Source organism: Sturnira hondurensis, unplaced genomic scaffold, assembly GCF_014824575.4.
Source record: "Sturnira hondurensis isolate 20B ecotype Veracruz unplaced genomic scaffold, ASM1482457v3 Scaffold0014430, whole genome shotgun sequence".
NCBI classification, from domain to species: domain Eukaryota; kingdom Metazoa; phylum Chordata; class Mammalia; order Chiroptera; family Phyllostomidae; genus Sturnira; species Sturnira hondurensis.
In genome coordinates this window covers 1865985-1884157 of record NW_028087061.1, presented here as the reverse complement: position 1 = coordinate 1884157, position 18173 = coordinate 1865985, and the positions used below count along the sequence as shown (strand labels likewise).

General features: G+C 55.2%; 1 protein-coding gene across 1 annotated transcript in view; it reads left to right on the top strand.

Moving 5' to 3' along the window:
• Positions 1-12130, top strand: part of RAB44 (RAB44, member RAS oncogene family) — a 34751-nt gene extending 22621 nt beyond the window's left edge. Inside the window, exons 8-14 of the mRNA XM_037063297.1 lie at positions 1654-1841; positions 2360-3807; positions 6251-6332; positions 7395-7509; positions 8549-8650; positions 10139-10215; positions 11666-12130. Of these exons, the coding sequence (XP_036919192.1) occupies positions 1654-1841; positions 2360-3807; positions 6251-6332; positions 7395-7509; positions 8549-8650; positions 10139-10215; positions 11666-11756 (2103 nt within the window). The 3' untranslated portion in view covers positions 11757-12130. The remainder of the gene's footprint in view (positions 1-1653; positions 1842-2359; positions 3808-6250; positions 6333-7394; positions 7510-8548; positions 8651-10138; positions 10216-11665) is intronic.
• Positions 12131-18173: the final 6043 nt, after the last annotated feature.

Genomic DNA, 18173 nt, shown 5'->3' with positions numbered 1-18173 from the left:
GTGCACCTGCCAGGCCGGTGTGCACAATGAGGCAATAAAGGGGAAGTGCTGAGCAACAGGAAAGTGCCGGACAACCCGAGGTCTCCATGCTGGAGAGGTGTGGTGCTATGGTGGTGCTCAGCTCTCATTTGCATTGTCAGCTGAGGGACCTTGGCAGGTTCTCAGCCCCCCTGAGCCTTAGTTCCCTCATCAGAGAAGTGGCGCTCAGAATTCTTGCCTTAGAAAACTGCTGTGACGGTTAGAGGTACTAAGCGGCACCCGGAGGGCCTGCGATGGGGGCGGGTGCCTTGCACAGCACGGTTGTTACTGTCTCTGAATCTGACCTGGCTTTCTGGTCAGAATACCTGCTGCTGTGACCTCCCAGGTCTGGTAGCCTGTGGTCCTTTCCAGCTGGCACTGTGGCTAAAAGTCTGGGTCTGAGACCCCACCCTACGGCTTCTTCCCTCTCAACTTCCAAAGCACTGACCTCGGTAAAACTGCCATCTGTGGTAACCAGGACACCAGCATCCCTTCCACACGGGGTAGGTTCCCAGAGGCTTCGCTGCCGTTGCCTGGGCTGTCCTGTCACCTGGTCTCACCCTCCCGACCTGGGTTGGCATCCCAGGTGCCTCTGAAGCAGCTGCTCTTTGGAAACCAAGGCAGGCCCCTTCTGCTGAGAGAGGAGGCTGGACTTCCCACACGGGGCCATTTTGTCCTGTCCCCTGGGGACCTGAAGCTTTTCCCCCCAGGCCCTTCATTCCTTCAGCCGACCACTCTTTAGGATGCACCTACTACACACCAGGCTCAGTCTGGGTTCTGAGGAACATGACAGACACAAGCCTCTGCCCGTGGAGTCACTGTCTAGTCAGGGAGACAGTGAGACATAAAGCAAGTAAAATCCACAGCATATTAGATAACAAAAGCACTAAGGAGAATAAAGCGAAGCAGGGCTGGGGGACAGAAGGGTGTTGATCGGGCATCAAGGAAGGCCTCACTGAGATGATGACATTACAGTAAAGACCGGAAGGAGGTGAGGGGTGGGCCCTGTGCTGTGTGAGGGAAGAGCTGTGTAGCCGAGGGAACTGTGAGTGCAAAGGCCCCAAGGCAGCACATGCTGCGAGTGTTCCAGGAACGGCAAGGAGCTCTGTGGGCTGGCGTGGAGGAAAGAGAGAGTAGTGATGAGAGGAGGCCAGAGGTGTAACAGGGGTGGCTGGGGGAGTTTGTGCAGGGCCCTGGAGGCACAGTGAGGGCTTTGCCTCCCACTCCGAGTGGTCAGGCAGCCCCCCATCTTGAAGTCGTGGGACTGACTGCTGGCTCAAGAGCTCCCTGCAGACCAGACGGGGCTCAGAGGCAAGCAGCCCTGGGGGAGCTTTCAGCAGAGGAGGCTGTGACTCCGTTTGTTTGTGTGTCCGGCCCCGTGGTGCTGGCAGTTTGTGTTTCTCACACACTCCCCTCTCTCCTCCCCAACCCAACAATTCAAACGTCTCTCTCCGGGCACGGGGGGGGGCGGGGGCGGCACAGAGCTAATTAGGCCAGTGATGAAACCCTTCCAGTCGTGTGTTAAGCTGGCTCTCCAGAGGCCTGGAGTCTGTGCCCCACGATGGCCTTGGGAGGCTGTTTGTTGCCCTGGAGGGCAGCTGGGCTTCTTTCCTCCTCACCGTCCACCTCTGGCAGCTGGAGGCCCAGCTGCACCACCTTAGCAGCACACACCAGGAGGCCAACCTGGAGAACTGGCAGCTTCGGGAGGCCCAGCATGACCTGGCTGGGCAGCTGGAGGAAGTGCGGGAACAGCTGCAGGTGACCAGGGGGCATCTGAACGTCACCAAGAGCTATGTGTCCTGGCAGATGGAGGAGAAACTGAGGCAAGTGGTGCTGCCTTGGGCTGAGGTGGAGACCAGGGGCTTCCTGAAAGAGAGGAGGGAGACCCCGAGTTCTCTGAGGCTCTAGTCCACCCCCAGAACACGTAGTCCCCCTCTGTACACCTCACAACAACATCGCCAGGCTGAGATTATCATGCCCATTTCTCAGATAAGGAAACTGAGGAACAGAGAGGGAAAAGTCACATGCCCAAGATCACACAGCTGGGGTTCAAACACACACGTGCTCATATACGGGACTTGTGCAGTACTAGGTCCCACGTAGGCACTCATGCTGGCTGTTACAGCTCAGGGGAGTGGGATGGGCCAGAGGGGTCAGGGAAGGCTTCCTAGAGGGGGCAAGCCTTCACACAGGCCTCAAAGGATGCACAGAAGGGCTCCCTGAGCAAATACTGGGAGGGAGGGCCAGCTGTGAGGTGTTCACCTGACGTGAGGGAGGGAGGCAGGACTAGTGTGACATCGACCTGCCCCTCCCCTGACCTGAGCTCCCCACACCTTTCCAGTGACCCCAGAGCAGGTGTGGAGAAGGCTCCCAACCCTCAACCAGCTGCCCCTGAGGAGACACCCCTGCCTGGACTGTTTGGGGACAACGATGACTGGGACCAGCTCCTGAGCAGCTTCAGCAGCTCCCCGCACAGAACCCTGCAGCTGTGCTGGAGCCCACCCCCAACCCCAACAGCCTCCTCAGCCCCCCAGACACCCCGCGTGGTCAGGCAGATCTCCATCTCAGAGCCGCACGGTTTGCTGTTTGGTCAGGGGCCGACTTCAGATGCGGATGGGGCTCCAAGGACGCCCCCTGAGGTGTCTTCTGGGGCCAAGGAAGGAAAAGCAGTGGACCCAGATGGGCAGGACCTCAGTCCCGTGCAGCCTAAGGAGGAGCCAGGGGCTGGCCCTGAGGCCCACTTCCTCTGGGACCTCCCGAGGGCCCCAAGTGGGGAGTCAGGGAGCCTCGTGGCAGCCGCACTCAAGGTGCTCATTCCTTTGGAGGATGGACACCCTCTCCAGGTGGCCTCGCCCCCTTCTGAGGCCCTCACAGGGACCAGCAAACAGTTCCGGGCCTCATACCCAGATGATAAGGACTCCTGGACTGGGCCTGTCCCAGCCAAGCCAGCCAGGCAGGGAGAAGCCCTTTATCAGGAATCCCCTGCTACTGGGTCTGAGCCAAGACCAGGGTCACCAGGAGCCAGAGCCCTCACAGCAGGGCTGGCTGAGCCCTCCCAGGGCCTGGAATGTGTGGTTCAGGCTTCCACAGAAGGATCGGAGCAGGGCAGGCTGGGCCCAGACGTGCAGGAGGGCTATCCTGGGGTGCTGAGGGAAGCTCATGTCCACGTCCAGCCAGGTGGGCTGCCTGCCCTCCCCCAGCAGAGCCTGGAAGAGGAGCCTAGGGCCGAGGAGGGGAAGCAGGTGGGCCAAGGAGGGCAAGACCTCAGTTCAGAGCAGCCAGCTGAGGTGCAGGGCCTGAGAACTGGGCATTGGGAGCAGCCCCAGAGAGATTCCCTGCCCTCTCCTCTCCCATGTGACACGCTGCAGGCTCAGGCTGAGACGGAAGCCCCTGCTCCTGGAACACCGTCACCCCCAAGGGGCTCTCCCACTCGGGGGGCTCAGCCTGGGGTTGAAGCAGGGCCCCAGCTGCCCACGAAAACCCAGCCCTCCGTGGCTTCGCTGGAAGCCCAACCCCGACTTCCACACACAACTGCTCAAGCAGAGGGAGGACAAGAGCCCCTACAATCTGGGGAGCCAAGGGCAGAGGATGGGCCTGAAGACCTGGGAACAGACTCCAGGGAGGCTGGGCTACACCCACCCCGAGGGCACCCGGCAGACAGCGAGCCTCCAGCCGACCCTGATCACATCTTCCACGTCATTGTCCTGGGAGACTCGAATGTGGGCAAAACGTCCTTCCTGCACCTTCTGCACCAGAACTCCTTCGCCACGGGGCTGACGGCAACTGTGGGTAAGGGCCTGTCTGGCGAGGGGGGAGAGAACCCGGGGCCTGGCCAACGAGCTGGGGCAGGCCCCCAGCGTGCCATCCTGGGGAAGCTGCAGGCTCTGTTCTGGCCACAGGCCCAGCAGTAGGAGGTATTTTATATGGGAAAAGTCTTAATATTTTACTAATCATCTCTAATTACCAGCAATTTGCTTTCTGGGCATTGATCTGATTAGTTTATAATGTGTCACATCAACAAAGCACCCTGCAATTTAGGTGCCTGTCCAGTTGATAGTGAAAACCAACGACCAACAAGTCTCCACCCACATGGCCTGGGGGCAGGCCACTGGGGGGAAGGGGGCCCTACTGGTTGGATGTGGCCATTACAAGTCACCCAAGCCGCTGGTTTCTGACCACCTACAATGCACCAGGCATCTTAGAACAGTCCCCGGAAACCAAGTCTCCCCCATTATTATGTAGTAAAAAATTTCCAGGAAATTCAATTAAAAAAACCCAAACAGATTGCATTACCGTAAAAAGACGGGGCCAGCCTGCACCCGCTCTTAGATAGCAGTGAGCACCCAAGATTCAGCCATGTGACCCAGACCTGTCCCAGTCCCAGCTGCGGTTTCATGCCTCCTGTGGCTGTTACCCATCTGTCTTAACTGTTGCCGGGGCCGATCGTGGCTGGCCCAGTCGTGAGCATTTGCCGACTCAGGGTCACTCTGCTCCACTCCACCCCCCTCTCCCAGAGGGTAAGAGTTGCAGCCTGCCTGCATCTGAGAACAGCACTGGGCGGCAGGCCAGAGCCCACTGAGTTACATCTGAATGTCTGTCCCCATTTTCCGGTGAGAGAAACGGAGGATTGAAGACCTGCTCCAGTTTCTTGCCTTAGCCAGGCCCCAGAGTTCATTCTCGGGGTTGCTTCCTTCTCATCAAAGGCCCCAGTCCAGCAGTTTTACCCTCTTTTGGGTTCAGCATTTCCCTCTCCTTGAGGCTGCTCATATAAAAGAGCAGATTCCTTGGGAAGGAGAAAACACTGTGTTCTTAACAGTTTACATGGTTATGTTGCAATAACATGTTTTGGGGAGAGTGTGAAGACACATGGGTGGACTGAGGAGGGGCACAGCCAGGCCGGTGAGAAAGTGGGAGTAATGGGGAGGCTATTCAACACAAAGGATAATCGTGAATTGTTAGGGGTTGCTTATAGAGTACACGTGAGAATAAGCACCGGCTGGACGTTATCCTGGGAGTTGGATAGATACCCTCAGAGGTTGCTGCAGACCCTGAGTTTCCTCAGACCTTCAGAAAAGAGGGCAGTAAAGAGAGTGGATGTTACAGACGAACTTCTTCACTCTCTTGCTGCGGTCAGGTGTTCTGGGCTGCCACTTCTCCTGGCTTCCCCTGGAGAGCAAACAGTGTGGGAACGGGCGTTGGTTTCAGCCAGCGGCCAGCAAGCAGGTGCTTACGGGGGCCACCATAAGAGGCCTTGACCAAGGTCTCTATCAGCTGAAGGCTAATAGGAGAAGACACCCTATACCCGAACTGGCCTGGGGTCTGCAGCTTCAGGGTTCCATCAGGAAAGGGGGTGGGATAGGGACAAAGAAGCCCCCCTCCACCATCCCCTACCTGGTTTCCTTGGGAAGTAGGGGCTGGCTGGAAAGTACACCCCAAAGATTCCCTGGGATTTCACTGTTCCCTCCATATTTCCAGAAAGAGACTGGAACCATAACCACAGGCAGGGGTGGGGCTGTGAAATTCAAGGGATGGGGGTTCAGAGAGATAAGAATGAATAATGATAATAAAAATGACCACCTCCCAAGAACCTCCCCTCTCCCAGAAACTGGGCTAAACCTTGCTCCTAAGTCATTTAATCTTCTCAATCATCCTGCAATGTGGATCTTTTTAAATTGTCGCCTTGCAGACGAGGAAGGAAGGCTCAGAGTGGTGAAGTCATTTGCCCAAGGTCGCACAGCCAGCACAGCACCAGAGGGTGGACAACTCACAGCCCAGTCAGTCACCTCTGAAGCCCGTGCTCCTTCCATCTCCTAGGCTGCCTGTCCACCCTGCTGTCCGGCTAAAGTGGGAGGTGCATGCCATAAGTAGGTTATGAAACAAGAATTATAAAAATAAAGTAATGAAACAGATTCTCCTGGCTGGACTAAGGGATAAACTTTGCTGTGAGGTTGGGGAGACACATGCTCACAGAGGTCAGAACGGTGTGAGGTTCCCCGCATTGGTACAGATGTGGCGGGTGCAGCGAACCCTGTGGGCTGCTCAGGGAAGGCTTCTTGGAAGACATGGGGCCTCCGGTATGGATGGGATTTGGGGAGCAGGAGGGAAGCCCAGCAATGGAAGGTTTCCTTCTCCTGGGGCCAGCGTTGAAGACTGGTGTGTATCCAGGCCAGCCTTGGCTACAAGTACCGGATGGTAACTTGAAAGCAGGCCTAACCCCCTCTGTGTGTCCTAGGAGTGGATTTCCGGGTCAAAAAACTGCTGGTGGACAACAAGTGCTACGCGCTGCAGCTCTGGGACACGGCTGGCCAGGAGAGGTAATGGGCACTGTCTGCATCAGTGGCATCAGCGACCGGAGCTAAGCCTGGGTGCCAGGGGTGGGGGCAGCCCCACCCTGATGAGCCCAATGTGGGCAAGGGGCCACCAACTGCAAAAAGGACATCTGCCCCTGGAGGGGTCGGGAGGCAGGGGGAGGAGAGGCGAGTCGAGGCCCAGTGGGGAGGGTGGGGCAGCAGACCCAGACACCCCCTCAGCCTGGCGGGGCATCTGTGAGGACCACCCCTACACGGCCCTCAGGGACAGACACCCCATCTCCCGTGCTCCCAAAGAAAACACGGGCCTCCCCCTTCTAGTTAGGCAGCAGCGATCAAAACGTTACAGGCACTTCCTGTTCCACCCGGCAGTCCCACTTCTGCAGATTCCTTCTTCCGATAAACTCATACTCGGCGATCCTTTCAAGGGGACTGAGGCCGTTCCCAGGGGCCTTTATATTATAGAACTCGGGGAACAGCCTCAGTGCCCTGGACAGCGGACCAGTGAACAGTCGGGTCTGTCCACACAGCAGGGCATTACAAAGCCATGAGACACTGAGGACCCTCTTTATGTCCCAACAGGGAAACGCCCCCAAGACATTCTGACTAGAAAAGCACAGTGTAGGTAACTGAGGATGAATGAGTACAGCGAGTGCTTATACTGTACTGTGTTAATAGGGGCAAAGGGTAGCGGTGTGTGTGTGTGTATAGATGTGTGTGTATGCACACACGGTTATGCACACTCATAAAATGCCTCTGGAAGAATATTTCAGAAACTGGTGGCCCTGGTTGCCTCTCGGGGTGGGGGCCTGAGGGGCTGCAGAATGTGGGGAGACTTCACTGGGTGCCCTTTGGTACCTTTTGAAATTTGAGCCGTGAGAACTGTTACCTACTCAACAGTAACTGCACTGTAAGAAGGAACGCACGTGCACCTTCCCTTTGGGAATCAGACGCAGGAAAGGTTAATTCTTCCACTGTGCCAGTGGGGTGGCTGAGGCCTGAGAGCCCGGGGCCGGGGCCGGGGCCGGGGTCACCCCCCGCCTGGCCTCACACGGGCTCCCTGGGCAGGTACCACAGCATGACGCGGCAGCTGCTCCGCAAGGCTGACGGAGTGCTGCTCATGTATGATGTCACATCCCAGGACAGCTTTGCCCACGTGCGCTACTGGCTGGACTGTATCCAGGTGAGCAGATGGTCACTGAGGTTGGCCCCAGTTTTTGGAGTCGAGAGGGAACGTATATCCTGCTCACTCTGCCTTTCCTCCCAGGACTATAAATAATACAGCAGACATCACTCAGGTAACACGATTCACTGAGCACATGGGGCCGGGTGGGCTGGCAGCCGTGCAAAGGCACCGCAGCCACACAGGCACAGCCGCCAGAAGGAACTGCTGCTTCCTTCATCCTGTGAACATTTCTCTCCTGCAGCCAGCAGCTCTGTGGTGTCTTCTTAGCACCCGGGGCAACGCGGTCCTAGTACCGCTCCGGGTGCTGATTCCTCTGTCCACACATCTCCAGCTCCTCCCCCCACATACTTAATTGATGCATACATGCTGACATTCTGCAGTGTGTACTAGCACAGCGGAGGAATGTGAAGTGAGACATGTCTTCTTTCTAGGACTCTCTAGTTGAACTGATCAAAAGAAGTAGGATGAGGTAATAATACACAAGGGCAGCTGAGTTCTGGGGTCAGACAGGACCCATCTACGTCACCCCAACCCTGTGACCCTGGACAAGTGACTGCGCCTCTCTGAACGTCAATTTCTCAGCTTCTCTCACAGAGTTGTGAGGGTTAACTGGTAGCATTGCTTTCAGCACAGCACCTAGTGGATAGTAGGCACTCAGTAAACAAAAGTTATTATTATTATTATTATTATTATTATTCATGAAACAATTGGGAATGAGTCAAGGCATCCTGTGTAATTAAGCACTGGGCTGTCCAGCACAGATGGGAAGAGAGGGGCATGGGCAGGATCAATCCGTGAAGGCTTCCTGGGGGAGATACCTTTGAGGTTGGCAGGCAGAGGGGAGGGGCAACCTCACTGCAGATGGAGAAAGAAGTGTTGAGATGGGAAGGGTGTGGAGTGGATGTGGCGTGGAAAGGAGGGCACATGGTGGGGAGGCACACTGCCAGCTCCCCGGAGGCCAGGGCCGAACCCACCCAGGGCCTGGCACCCGGCAGGCCCTCAGCATGGGTGGCTGAGGGGTGTGTGCTGTGTGCAGGACTCAGCATCTGGTGAAGTGGCTGTCCTTCTCCTGGGAAACAAGATGGACTGTGACAAGGAGCGGCGGGTGTCCACGGAGGCTGGGCAGCAACTGGCCCAGGTGAGCACCTGGGTGTTGGCCTCTCCCCCAGCCTGGACTGGGCAGACCCCTCCCTGGAGGGTAGTGGACACATCACCCCAGCCAAAGTCAGGGTCAGAGTAGACACCAGCCTGGCCACCTCTGCCTCCACCCACCCCACCCTTAGACCCAAGTGTGGGCATGACCGAACCTCACTGCTAAGTTAGCAGATCCCCACCCAGTGTCCTGACCTACATAAAAAATATCTTCAGAGTAAAAAGATTTTTAAAAGCTTCACTTAAATTCCCAATCAAATCTTAATTTTATCTCTGGTCTCTAATTAACATAACATTCCTTCTAATTTAATCTATTTTAAGACTCAAATTCTTCCCCAGGAAGATTAACATCAAAAGCCTGACCACCAGACAGTGGATACTATTTATTTATGAATAGAATTTGACCACATTCCAGAAAATCTGGAGAGTGATAAAGGAAAAGAGAAAAAGAACGCACTGCCCGCCCCACCTCTGAGCACCCCTCCTTGGTGTTCACCTGCACCGCCTTCCCGGGCTCCTTTCTCACCCTCCTGAGGTCACCACTGTGGCGCCTGCTTGGCGGGGACTTTCTCCTCTTAAAAATAGTAGCTCATCTCTTTGACATAGTAATTCCTCCTCTAGCAGTTTATCCTAAAGACACAGAAATAATAATCCCCAGAGAACAGCGTCGTGGATACTCGAGTGCAATGTACAATCAGACCGTTTCTATGAAGATGTTCTTTACCGTGGGATGTGTAAGGACCGGCATTTGACAGCAGGTGGTGGTTAAACTGTGGAGGTTCGTGGGACAGGCTAGCATTTGCCATTAAGAATCCGGTCCCAGGAAAATACTGAAGAGCGAGGCTCTATAAAGCGTAAGCCCTTTAAGTCAGTGTGAGCTCTGACTCACATTGTGCCGTGCAGTCAGAGAAGCGGTTGCACACCTGGCGCGGGGGGCCGACCCGAGAGCCTGCCGGTGGTTGGCCGGGACGGCAGTCTCCCTGGCGTGACCTAACAGCATGACAACACTCAGCCTGCCCCGCCCCCTAATGAAAGGGTTATTATAAAAAACAGAATGGAAATATATATGCTAACAAGGGGCGGTTTGTATTTTGTACTTTTGTATGCTGTATTTTCTAATATTTCCCCCAATTAAATATTTCTGAAATCAAAACAGCATAACTAATGGTTTAAAAATGTCAAGGACATTCCTCCAAGTTGGGTCACAGGCTTCCTGTCGCTGCTTCAAAGGCTGCAGAATGTTTGCCGATGTCATCTTTGACACCTTGGCCAGCCCGGGCACACAGGTCTTGGGCAGGGGGGGCAAGGCCGGGGTCCATGGGCTACAGGAGACGGGGCTGCCTTACCCTTTGGGGTTGGCATAGGAACCTACTGGGTTGGACTCTGCCTGGTGGCCAGGTTTTTGAGGGGGGTTGCTGCCTCTACTCTAGTGGTCTCCCCCAGGGCCCCCATACCCCATCTGTCTGGCCCGCAGGAGCTGGGGATCTCCTTCGCAGAGTGCAGCGCTGCCCTGGGTCACAACATCCTGGAGCCCATGGCGGACCTGGCCAGGTGAGTGCCACCTGCCCCTTTCCACCCAGAACCCTCTGGGCAGCCTCGGCCTCTTGTGCGGGAAGCACCTGTGCACCGCAGGGCTCACCAGTGTGGGGAAGGAGGGAGCGCTGTGTGGAGAGTCTCCTGACTCAGTGCACCAGACCCATTAGCTGCATCACCTCCCCAAAAGCCACGTTCCCTTTCTGAGCCTTAGTTTTTCTCACCTATAACGTGTTCCCAGCTTTCTAGTGACTTCCACTGGTTTAGAGTAAAATCCAAATGCCTCACAATGTGCTGTGATGTCTCCAGAGCTATGCATCTCCCCAGTCCCTTGCGTGAGTGCACACACAAACATACACACACACATGCACATACAACACAGACAGGCACACACACATGAGCACACACAAACACATGCATACCACACATATCACATGCACACACACTCACTAAGCTTCAGTCACTCAGAGGGGCCCTCCCTGGCCACTCCCCTCCCGCCACTGTCACCGTCTGTGTCCTTCAGAGCCCTTTAGAACATATTGTAATCACCATACCTTTGTCTGTTTTCTTGTTGCTGTCTGCTTTCACCTGCCCTTGACTGTAGATCCATCCTGGGTGGGTGTGTTTTCTTTAACCCTCCCACACCTGGACCTGGCAAATACTGTGTGCTCAGTAAATGAACGAATTGAGTAAGGGGGAAGGGTATCAGACCAGATGATCTCTAAACTCCTTCTCTGACAAAGTGACTACAGTGACTCCTTACCCTGTAAGCCTGCTTAATCATGATGCCCTCTGGCAAACACTGCTCCATGACTTCCCTCTGCTTTAGGACAAAAGCTCAAGTCTCTTCCAGGCCCACAGAACCCTGAACCCCTGCTGCCCCCAAGGCTTCTTTCGGGCCATTCAGTCTTTAGGCTCTGATTTACAAAGTGCCTAGCGCACAGTAAATATATTGTGAGTGAATGAATGAGAGAATGAATGAATGAGTGAATGAATGAATGGGCTTCTCTCACTTTCCCCACCCCCAAGCTCTCTCTTGACACTGAGCCTTTGCCCTCTGCCCAGAACGCACACTCCTTTTCTGCTAGTGATCCCCAGTCTTCTCCTAGTCTCAGCCTGGACACATCTCTTCCTCTCTAATCCCCTCCCAGGACCTGGTGCAAAGTCCCACTGGGCGCTGCCCCATTCCTGGGTCCCTATCAGCCTCTGCCCCCCTCACTACTCAAGCTGATTCACTGTCATAATCGGAGTCCCTTGCACAGTACCTGGTGCATAGCAGGCTGGAGAGGATGCCAGAAAAGAGCCAGAAGCCAAGTCTCTGTGGCCCCATTTCTCTGGGGCCCTGTGGACATAGCGGGCGGGGCAGAGCAGGTAGGGGAGAGGAAGCCCCTCAACCACACCCAGGAGCCCCTCCCTTCTGCCCCTGGGAGGTGAGAGGGAGGCCTGACGCCTGGGTGTGGTCATGCAGGTCCCTCAAGGCGCAAGAAGACCACCTGAAGGGCTCACTGGTGGAGGTGGCCCCTGAGAGGCCGCCAAAGAAAGCTGGCTGCTGCTCCTGACCCGCCGGCCTGACCAGGACAGGACGGCCACCGCTCTGGGCTTCCTGTTCCTCAGCTCCTGTCTCCTCTGCCTGGACACAGCAACATCCTAGGGGGCCAGCGCGGAAGTTCAGGAGAATCCTCCTCCAGTTGGGACGTGGACCCCAGGGCAGGGGCTGTACAAACACTGGCCTTTGCTCTCGGAAGAAGGACTTTGCTAAGTAAATAATCCTTGGGGTGGGCGTGGGGGACTCTTTGAAGAAAGAAAAAGTCTAGAAAACAATGAAAATACAGCACAATATTGGCCACACATTTCTGGGTGGCCCTGGCCACGTGGCTCAGTTGGTTGGAGCGCCATCCTGTACACCAAACGATTGCAGGTTCGATATCCGGTCAGAGCACATACAGGAGGCGGCCAACTGATGTTTCTCTCTCTCACTGTCTCTCTCTCTCCTTCTCTCTGTCTCTAAAATCAATAAAAATACCCTCAGGTGAGGATTAAAAAAGTATAGGGTGAATGTGGGAGGGGGTATTATTTTCCTTTTTGTCTGTATTTGTATTTTCAGATCTACAATGATTGGGTATTCTTATATAATCAGAAATAAAAATAAATCTGAGAGGAGGAAAGAAACTTTTCAAGGATCCTACTTTGGTGCTGCTTACCAGTTGCTATCACCTGCTAATGACAAAGTCCTCTGGTCATTAAACAGTCTCTCTGTTCAGGGACCGGCAGAGCCGGAGAACTTGGGAGAAGAATCCCATTGAGCAGAATCCAATTCTTAGGCAAGAGCAATGTTCTGATGGCCTCTGACGGGCCCCATCTCCCTGTCTCCTGGGCCCCAGAGGTCTGCCTCTAAGGGGTCACATTTGAAGATCCCACCCCTGCCCCAATGCCAGGTGTCCCCTGGGGCAGCAGCCTTCTGCCCCGAGGCGTCAATCTCTGGTTGCCCTTGAGGTGCAGCTGGAGTGTGACAGCTGGGCGCCTGAGGAGCAGCTGGGGAAACCGGAGTCAATCACTCACTGGCTCCTCTTTGGAGCTTTTGTGGGAGTTCCCACAATTACACAACATTCGCCTCCTGAAAGGTGGCTGCACATTGTGACTTGGGGCTGAGGTTCTCAGTGCCCTTGCGGAGCTTGCTTTGAGGGACTCAGAGAGCCGGCCTGGCCTCTCGGTGTTAAGCTATCTCCTGTCATCGGTGTTTGCTGCAAATTCTGTCTCCTCTGACTGGTAACGGTAGTAATGCTCACCGCGTCCTGCCATCCAGCGCGCAGAGCACCGAGTCTGGTTCCTTGTGATCATTTGAGTGAATGCCTCAGCTGAATCAGAGGAAACCCCAGTTTCATGAAGAGACAAGTAGTAAAGATACTTCAAGAGGCAGTGATGCAGAGAGAGACCAAGGAGAACGTGGGAGGGCAGGAGACAGAGGACGGGGCCTTCCTGCCTTTGTAATCATTCTCCACACTGGGCCCCATGCCTCTGCTCAATTCTGAAAGGGATGCCTCAGCATCAGTGAGCTCTCTGTCACTACAGGCACATAAGCAGAAGCCAGGTGACATTTGGCAAGAGGTGAGGTGGAAGATCCAGGCATCAGAAGCCACCAAAACTTGGATCAGATGCCCTTCATAAATCCCTTTCAGCCTCTGGGCTACAGGTGGGATAGTTCCTGGCACCCAGCTTATCCCGTTCCTGGCCCCTCACTGACTCCTTTACCCCGTCGCCTCCTCTCTTCTGGGCCCTCCCCAGGGGCACACGAGCCTCCCTGCCCTGAGCAGTTTCTCAGCTGTGGACACTGAGACGGAGGTGGGCTGCGGTGGGCGACGCCTGGGCCTGGGCCTGGGCAAGGGTGGTGCAAGTCCGGCTGTTGCTAATGGCTCTTCTCTGGGGCCTGGGGACCTGGGAGGCACCGACATCTCCATGGGTCAGTGAGTCAACGAGGCAGGCAAGGTGTGATTTCTGGGGGAGCCAGTGGAGCAGATGAGCCCTGTCCCTGGAGGACCCAGCACACCGGTGCATCCCCAGCTGCCTCTCCCCTCTCAGCTCTGCCACAGCCTCAAGCAGCTATCTGAGGTTCCGTAGAGGCAGGGTGCTAGAGGGGCCACACACGTGCCCAGAACCCTCCCTTGGCCGTCTCTGACCAGCTCCAGCTTCTGTGAGGAGCACAGCTGTGGAGGGACTGCCACCTTTCCCAGGGTCACAGGGTTCCAAGTCAGCAAGTGGACCCNGGGAGCCAGTGGAGCAGATGAGCCCTGTCCCTGGAGGACCCAGCACACCGGTGGATCCCCAGCTGCCTCTCCCCTCTCAGCTCTGCCACAGCCTCAAGCAGCTATCTGAGGTTCCATAGAGGTAGGGTGCTAGAGGGGCCACACACGTGCCCAGAACCCTCCCTTGGCCGTCTCTGACCAGCTCCAGCTTCTGTGAGGAGCACAGCTGTGGAGGGACTGCCACCTTTCCCAGGGTCACAGGGTTCCAAGTCAGCAAGTGGACCCCAGGAACCATGGAGGAACAGGAGGGAAGCAGCAGGAGGGACTCAAGGTAGACTTCAGAGTGAACTTCCAGGCAAGTGGTGCGTTTTCAGGGCATGCCAGCCAAGGAGGCTGAGGCCACAACTTAGCTTGCGGCTAACTAAGAAGAGGAGGGCAGGCCTGGACTGTTGGACTCATGAGGGGTATGCAGTGAGAAGGGGTGGGTAGAGGGATAATGGCGCCTGTGCAGGGTGTTAGGGAACAGAGCTTTTTGAAACTGAGGAGGGACAGCAGCAGAGCAACAGCCATCATTAACCAAGTACCAAGTACCAAGTACTATGTGCCAGGCACTGTCCTGAGCACTTTACTGTATTACTTCATTTAATCCTCACCTCAAACCTATGAGATTGGTCCTGTCCTTATCTCCATTTTATAGATGAGGAAAGTGAGGCATAGAGGATTAAGGACCTTGTCCTCAGTCATGCAGTTAGCCAGGGCAGAGCAGGGTTTTGAACCCAGGCTCTAGTGCCCAGAAGCTTAACCTAGTGGGAAGGTATGGATGGATGCGTAGGGGGAGCAGGTCCACTGAGCCTTCCTTTCCCTCCCCTCCTCTCTAGTCATGCCCCTGGCAGGTGGGCCTGGGCAAGGTGCAAGGAATGCAAAACCAGTGACACGCTGAGAGAGGGATAGAGAGGGAGAGGGAGAGAGAGAGGGAGAAGGACAGGGAGAGAGAGAGAGGATGGGAATGAGAGGGAGTGAACGGGGGCTGGTGTCTCACTTACTGCTTCCCTGGAGGGAGTCTGAGGCCCCATAAAGTGTGGGTGGCAGAGCTCACTGAGGCCCCTCTCAGGCTCAGCTGTCCTCAGGGAAGTTGTTGCCACAGGGCCCCAGAGACCAAGCAGGTTCCCCAGGAGAGCGCTACAGAGGGGCTTGGGGGATCCCCCAGGCCCCCCTCTGAGCCAGCTAGAGAGGGGACTCCAGCCCTGTCCCCAGTATAGGAGAAAAGGGGAAGGCAACTGGAATCAGGACCCCACTGGGCAGCCTTGTTTGTTGCTGGTTCCCTGGGACCTGGCTCAGGGTAAAAGCCTAGGGAATACTTATTCATCAAGTTAATGAGCAAGCCTCTCCCAGTAACGGTGGGAGGGCGACCGTGCCTGGTCTCCGGAGCTGACTCTGGGATGTCTAGATTCCATCTCCCAGCTGAGTCCTCCCAATCAGGAGCACCTCATGTCCTCAGCATGGGGGATAAAGTGGGGGTGAGGAGGAAGATCTGACAGCTTGGGTGCAGCGTCCCCCCACCCCACAACCTTAGAAAGCAGTGATTCCCATCTTTAGGGCCACCTGCCAAAGCCCAGGCCAATTAAATCCCGTCTCCGGGGTGGGACCCATGCATCAGTATTTTTGAAACTCCTCCGGTGACTTCAATGTTCAAATTTGGGAATCAGTGGTGGGGGCGCTACATCTCCCAGCCCTCACGGATGCACTTTCTTACCTGGACCTCAAGTTAAAATCTGCCTGTTTCATGGTCAGGGCGAGGTTTTACTTAAAAAAAAAAAAAAAAGCATACACCTGCATCTATATCTGTGGCATTTATCTATCAGGACCCATTCATACTCAATGGAGACGTTTTAGAAGTAAAGAAATAAGGGCCTGACCGGCATGGCTCGATTGACTGGGTGTCATTCCACAAAGCAAAAGGCCACCAGTTTGATCCTCGGTCAGGGCACGTGCCTGGGTGCACGTACAAGAGACATGCAACTGATGGGTGTCTCTGGCACACTGGCATTTCTCTCTTTCTTCTTCCCTTCCTCTCTATAAAAATAAATAAATAAAATCTTTAAGAAAAGAAATAAAGATAATTAAAAAGGAAAAAATGAAAATACTGGAACCTCACCCTTTATGAAAATACTGGCTAGTTACTGTTGACATCAGCTTATTTTCTTTATTTCTTCACTTCTTTGCAGTTGAAGAAACTGAGGTAGAGAAACACTCGGTAACTTTCCCAGCCTAGTGGAGCTACCAAGTTGCAGAGTCGGGATTTGAACCCAGGGTGTTGATGGAGCCCACCCCATCAGGTTGTGGCTGCTCTGAAGGGGCTGATGCAGGTCAAGGGCACCTCTTATACCAGGGGTTTGTGAAAAGAGTGGGGCTGGACATGGGGAAGAGGGAGGCAGCCCGCAGGCTGCTTTGTGTGTGGGGAACAGCAGAATAGAGCCCAATGCCACAGTCGCCGGCAGGCTCACAGCCCCACCCCAGCGACTGCTCTGACTCATCTTTGCCGGGCTCTTCAGCCTCACCCTGCTGGTGGGGCCACTGGCCAGTGGCCATTGACCAGCTCATGCTGTTGGTGGTGGGCCTGGGCCCAGGCACCCAGTTCCCCCCCTCTCCTCCCCTAACCAGTAGTCTCTACCTTCTCTGCCTGCCCTCCCCTGCTGTCATACACGCTTCTCAGCCCAATGAGAAACACAAAAAAAGTCAGCCATGGAGCCACCAGTCTGGGGCTGTGAATTTCTGAACACCCTCCTTTCTTCTCTGTGGTTTCCCTTTCTGGTGTGGCTGGGGTAAGGGGTCTTCTGAGGTCCTTTGTTCTGTCCAGATCAACTGTTTCTCCTACCCCATCTCCATGCCCCACCTCTGGCCTCCTGGAAGCAGGCCTCAGGCATGTTTGTCGGCCTGGGAACCAGGGAGATTATCTCCACTTAAATTCCCAAGACAATGCAGTTTACTTGGGAATAGTGTTACAGCTAAACATACACACACACACACACACACACACACACACCCTGACTCCACAGTCAAAAACACTGGGTTGAGCCTTGGTTGGTGTGGCTCAGTGGATTGAGTGCCAGCCTGCAAACCAAAGGGTCACTGGTTCGATTCCCAGTCAGGGCACATAGCTGGGTTGCAGGCCAGGTGCCTGGTGGGGGGCACGCAAGAGGCAACCACGCACTGAAGTTTCTCTCCCTCTCTTTCTCCCTCTCTCCCTGTCTCTAAAAATAAATAAATAAATATTTAAAAACAACAACACTGGGTTGAACCAAGTCAAACTGGTTCCTCTGTTGCAGGACTTACCAGAGCCTTCACTACCCTAAAGGCCCTATGGCCTTTCTGAGAGGCGCTCAGAGCAGACAGTTTCCCCAGATCCATGCCAGGGGCCAGTTCTCCAAAGAACACACCTTGGGGAAGATCCCAGGAGAAGAGCTACCATGGTGGGCACAGTAAAGACGCTCTCGGCACCCTGAGGCAAGTGTCTCTGAGCCTCCATTCCCCTGTCAGGTGGCATCTCCTGACACATTGCCCGCAGGCACCCAAGGAGAGGTAAAACAGGCCGCTGGCTATGGGACCTGCCCTCTTTCTGAGCTGTGACCCCACCCAGCTCCCACTCAAAGCATACTGGAATGCAAGTCAGAGGGGCGCTAATTACAGGGACAGCCATGAATCAGCTCACTTACAGTAAGATGCTAAGAAGTACACAACCCCCAAACTTTGGTAGAATTAGTACCAAATTTCTTGGGATGAGCAGATGGGGAACGGCTCCCTAGAGGCTTAATCTGAGAGCAGACTGGCCCAGAGGAGCGAGTCCCTGGGGTTGGCGGGCCCCAGGTGGCCACAGGGATTTATGTGGGAAGAGGGCCCAGGTGGACGCAGAATTTGTTGGGTACCCAAGGCGCAGCAGGCCCCGAGCATGACACACACCTCACGTGTGTGCACATATCTTCCCGTCCCTTGTGCGGCCACACGATAGCCCTGTCTGGGAGGAGTGTTGGTGCCATTGCACAGAGGAGCAGTAACTAATCCTGGGCACGTGGCTTGTGAGTCATTCTCTGGTGCCCACAGACCCTGGCCCTCCCCCGGCTAGGCCTCGGGCCCCCAGGGTTGTAGGATTTCCTTGCTCACTGCTCCGGATCCAGGGTAGCAGCCTGGAGATGCAGCTGTGTGAGTCAGCGTCTCCGACCCTGAGTGGGGTTCCGGCAC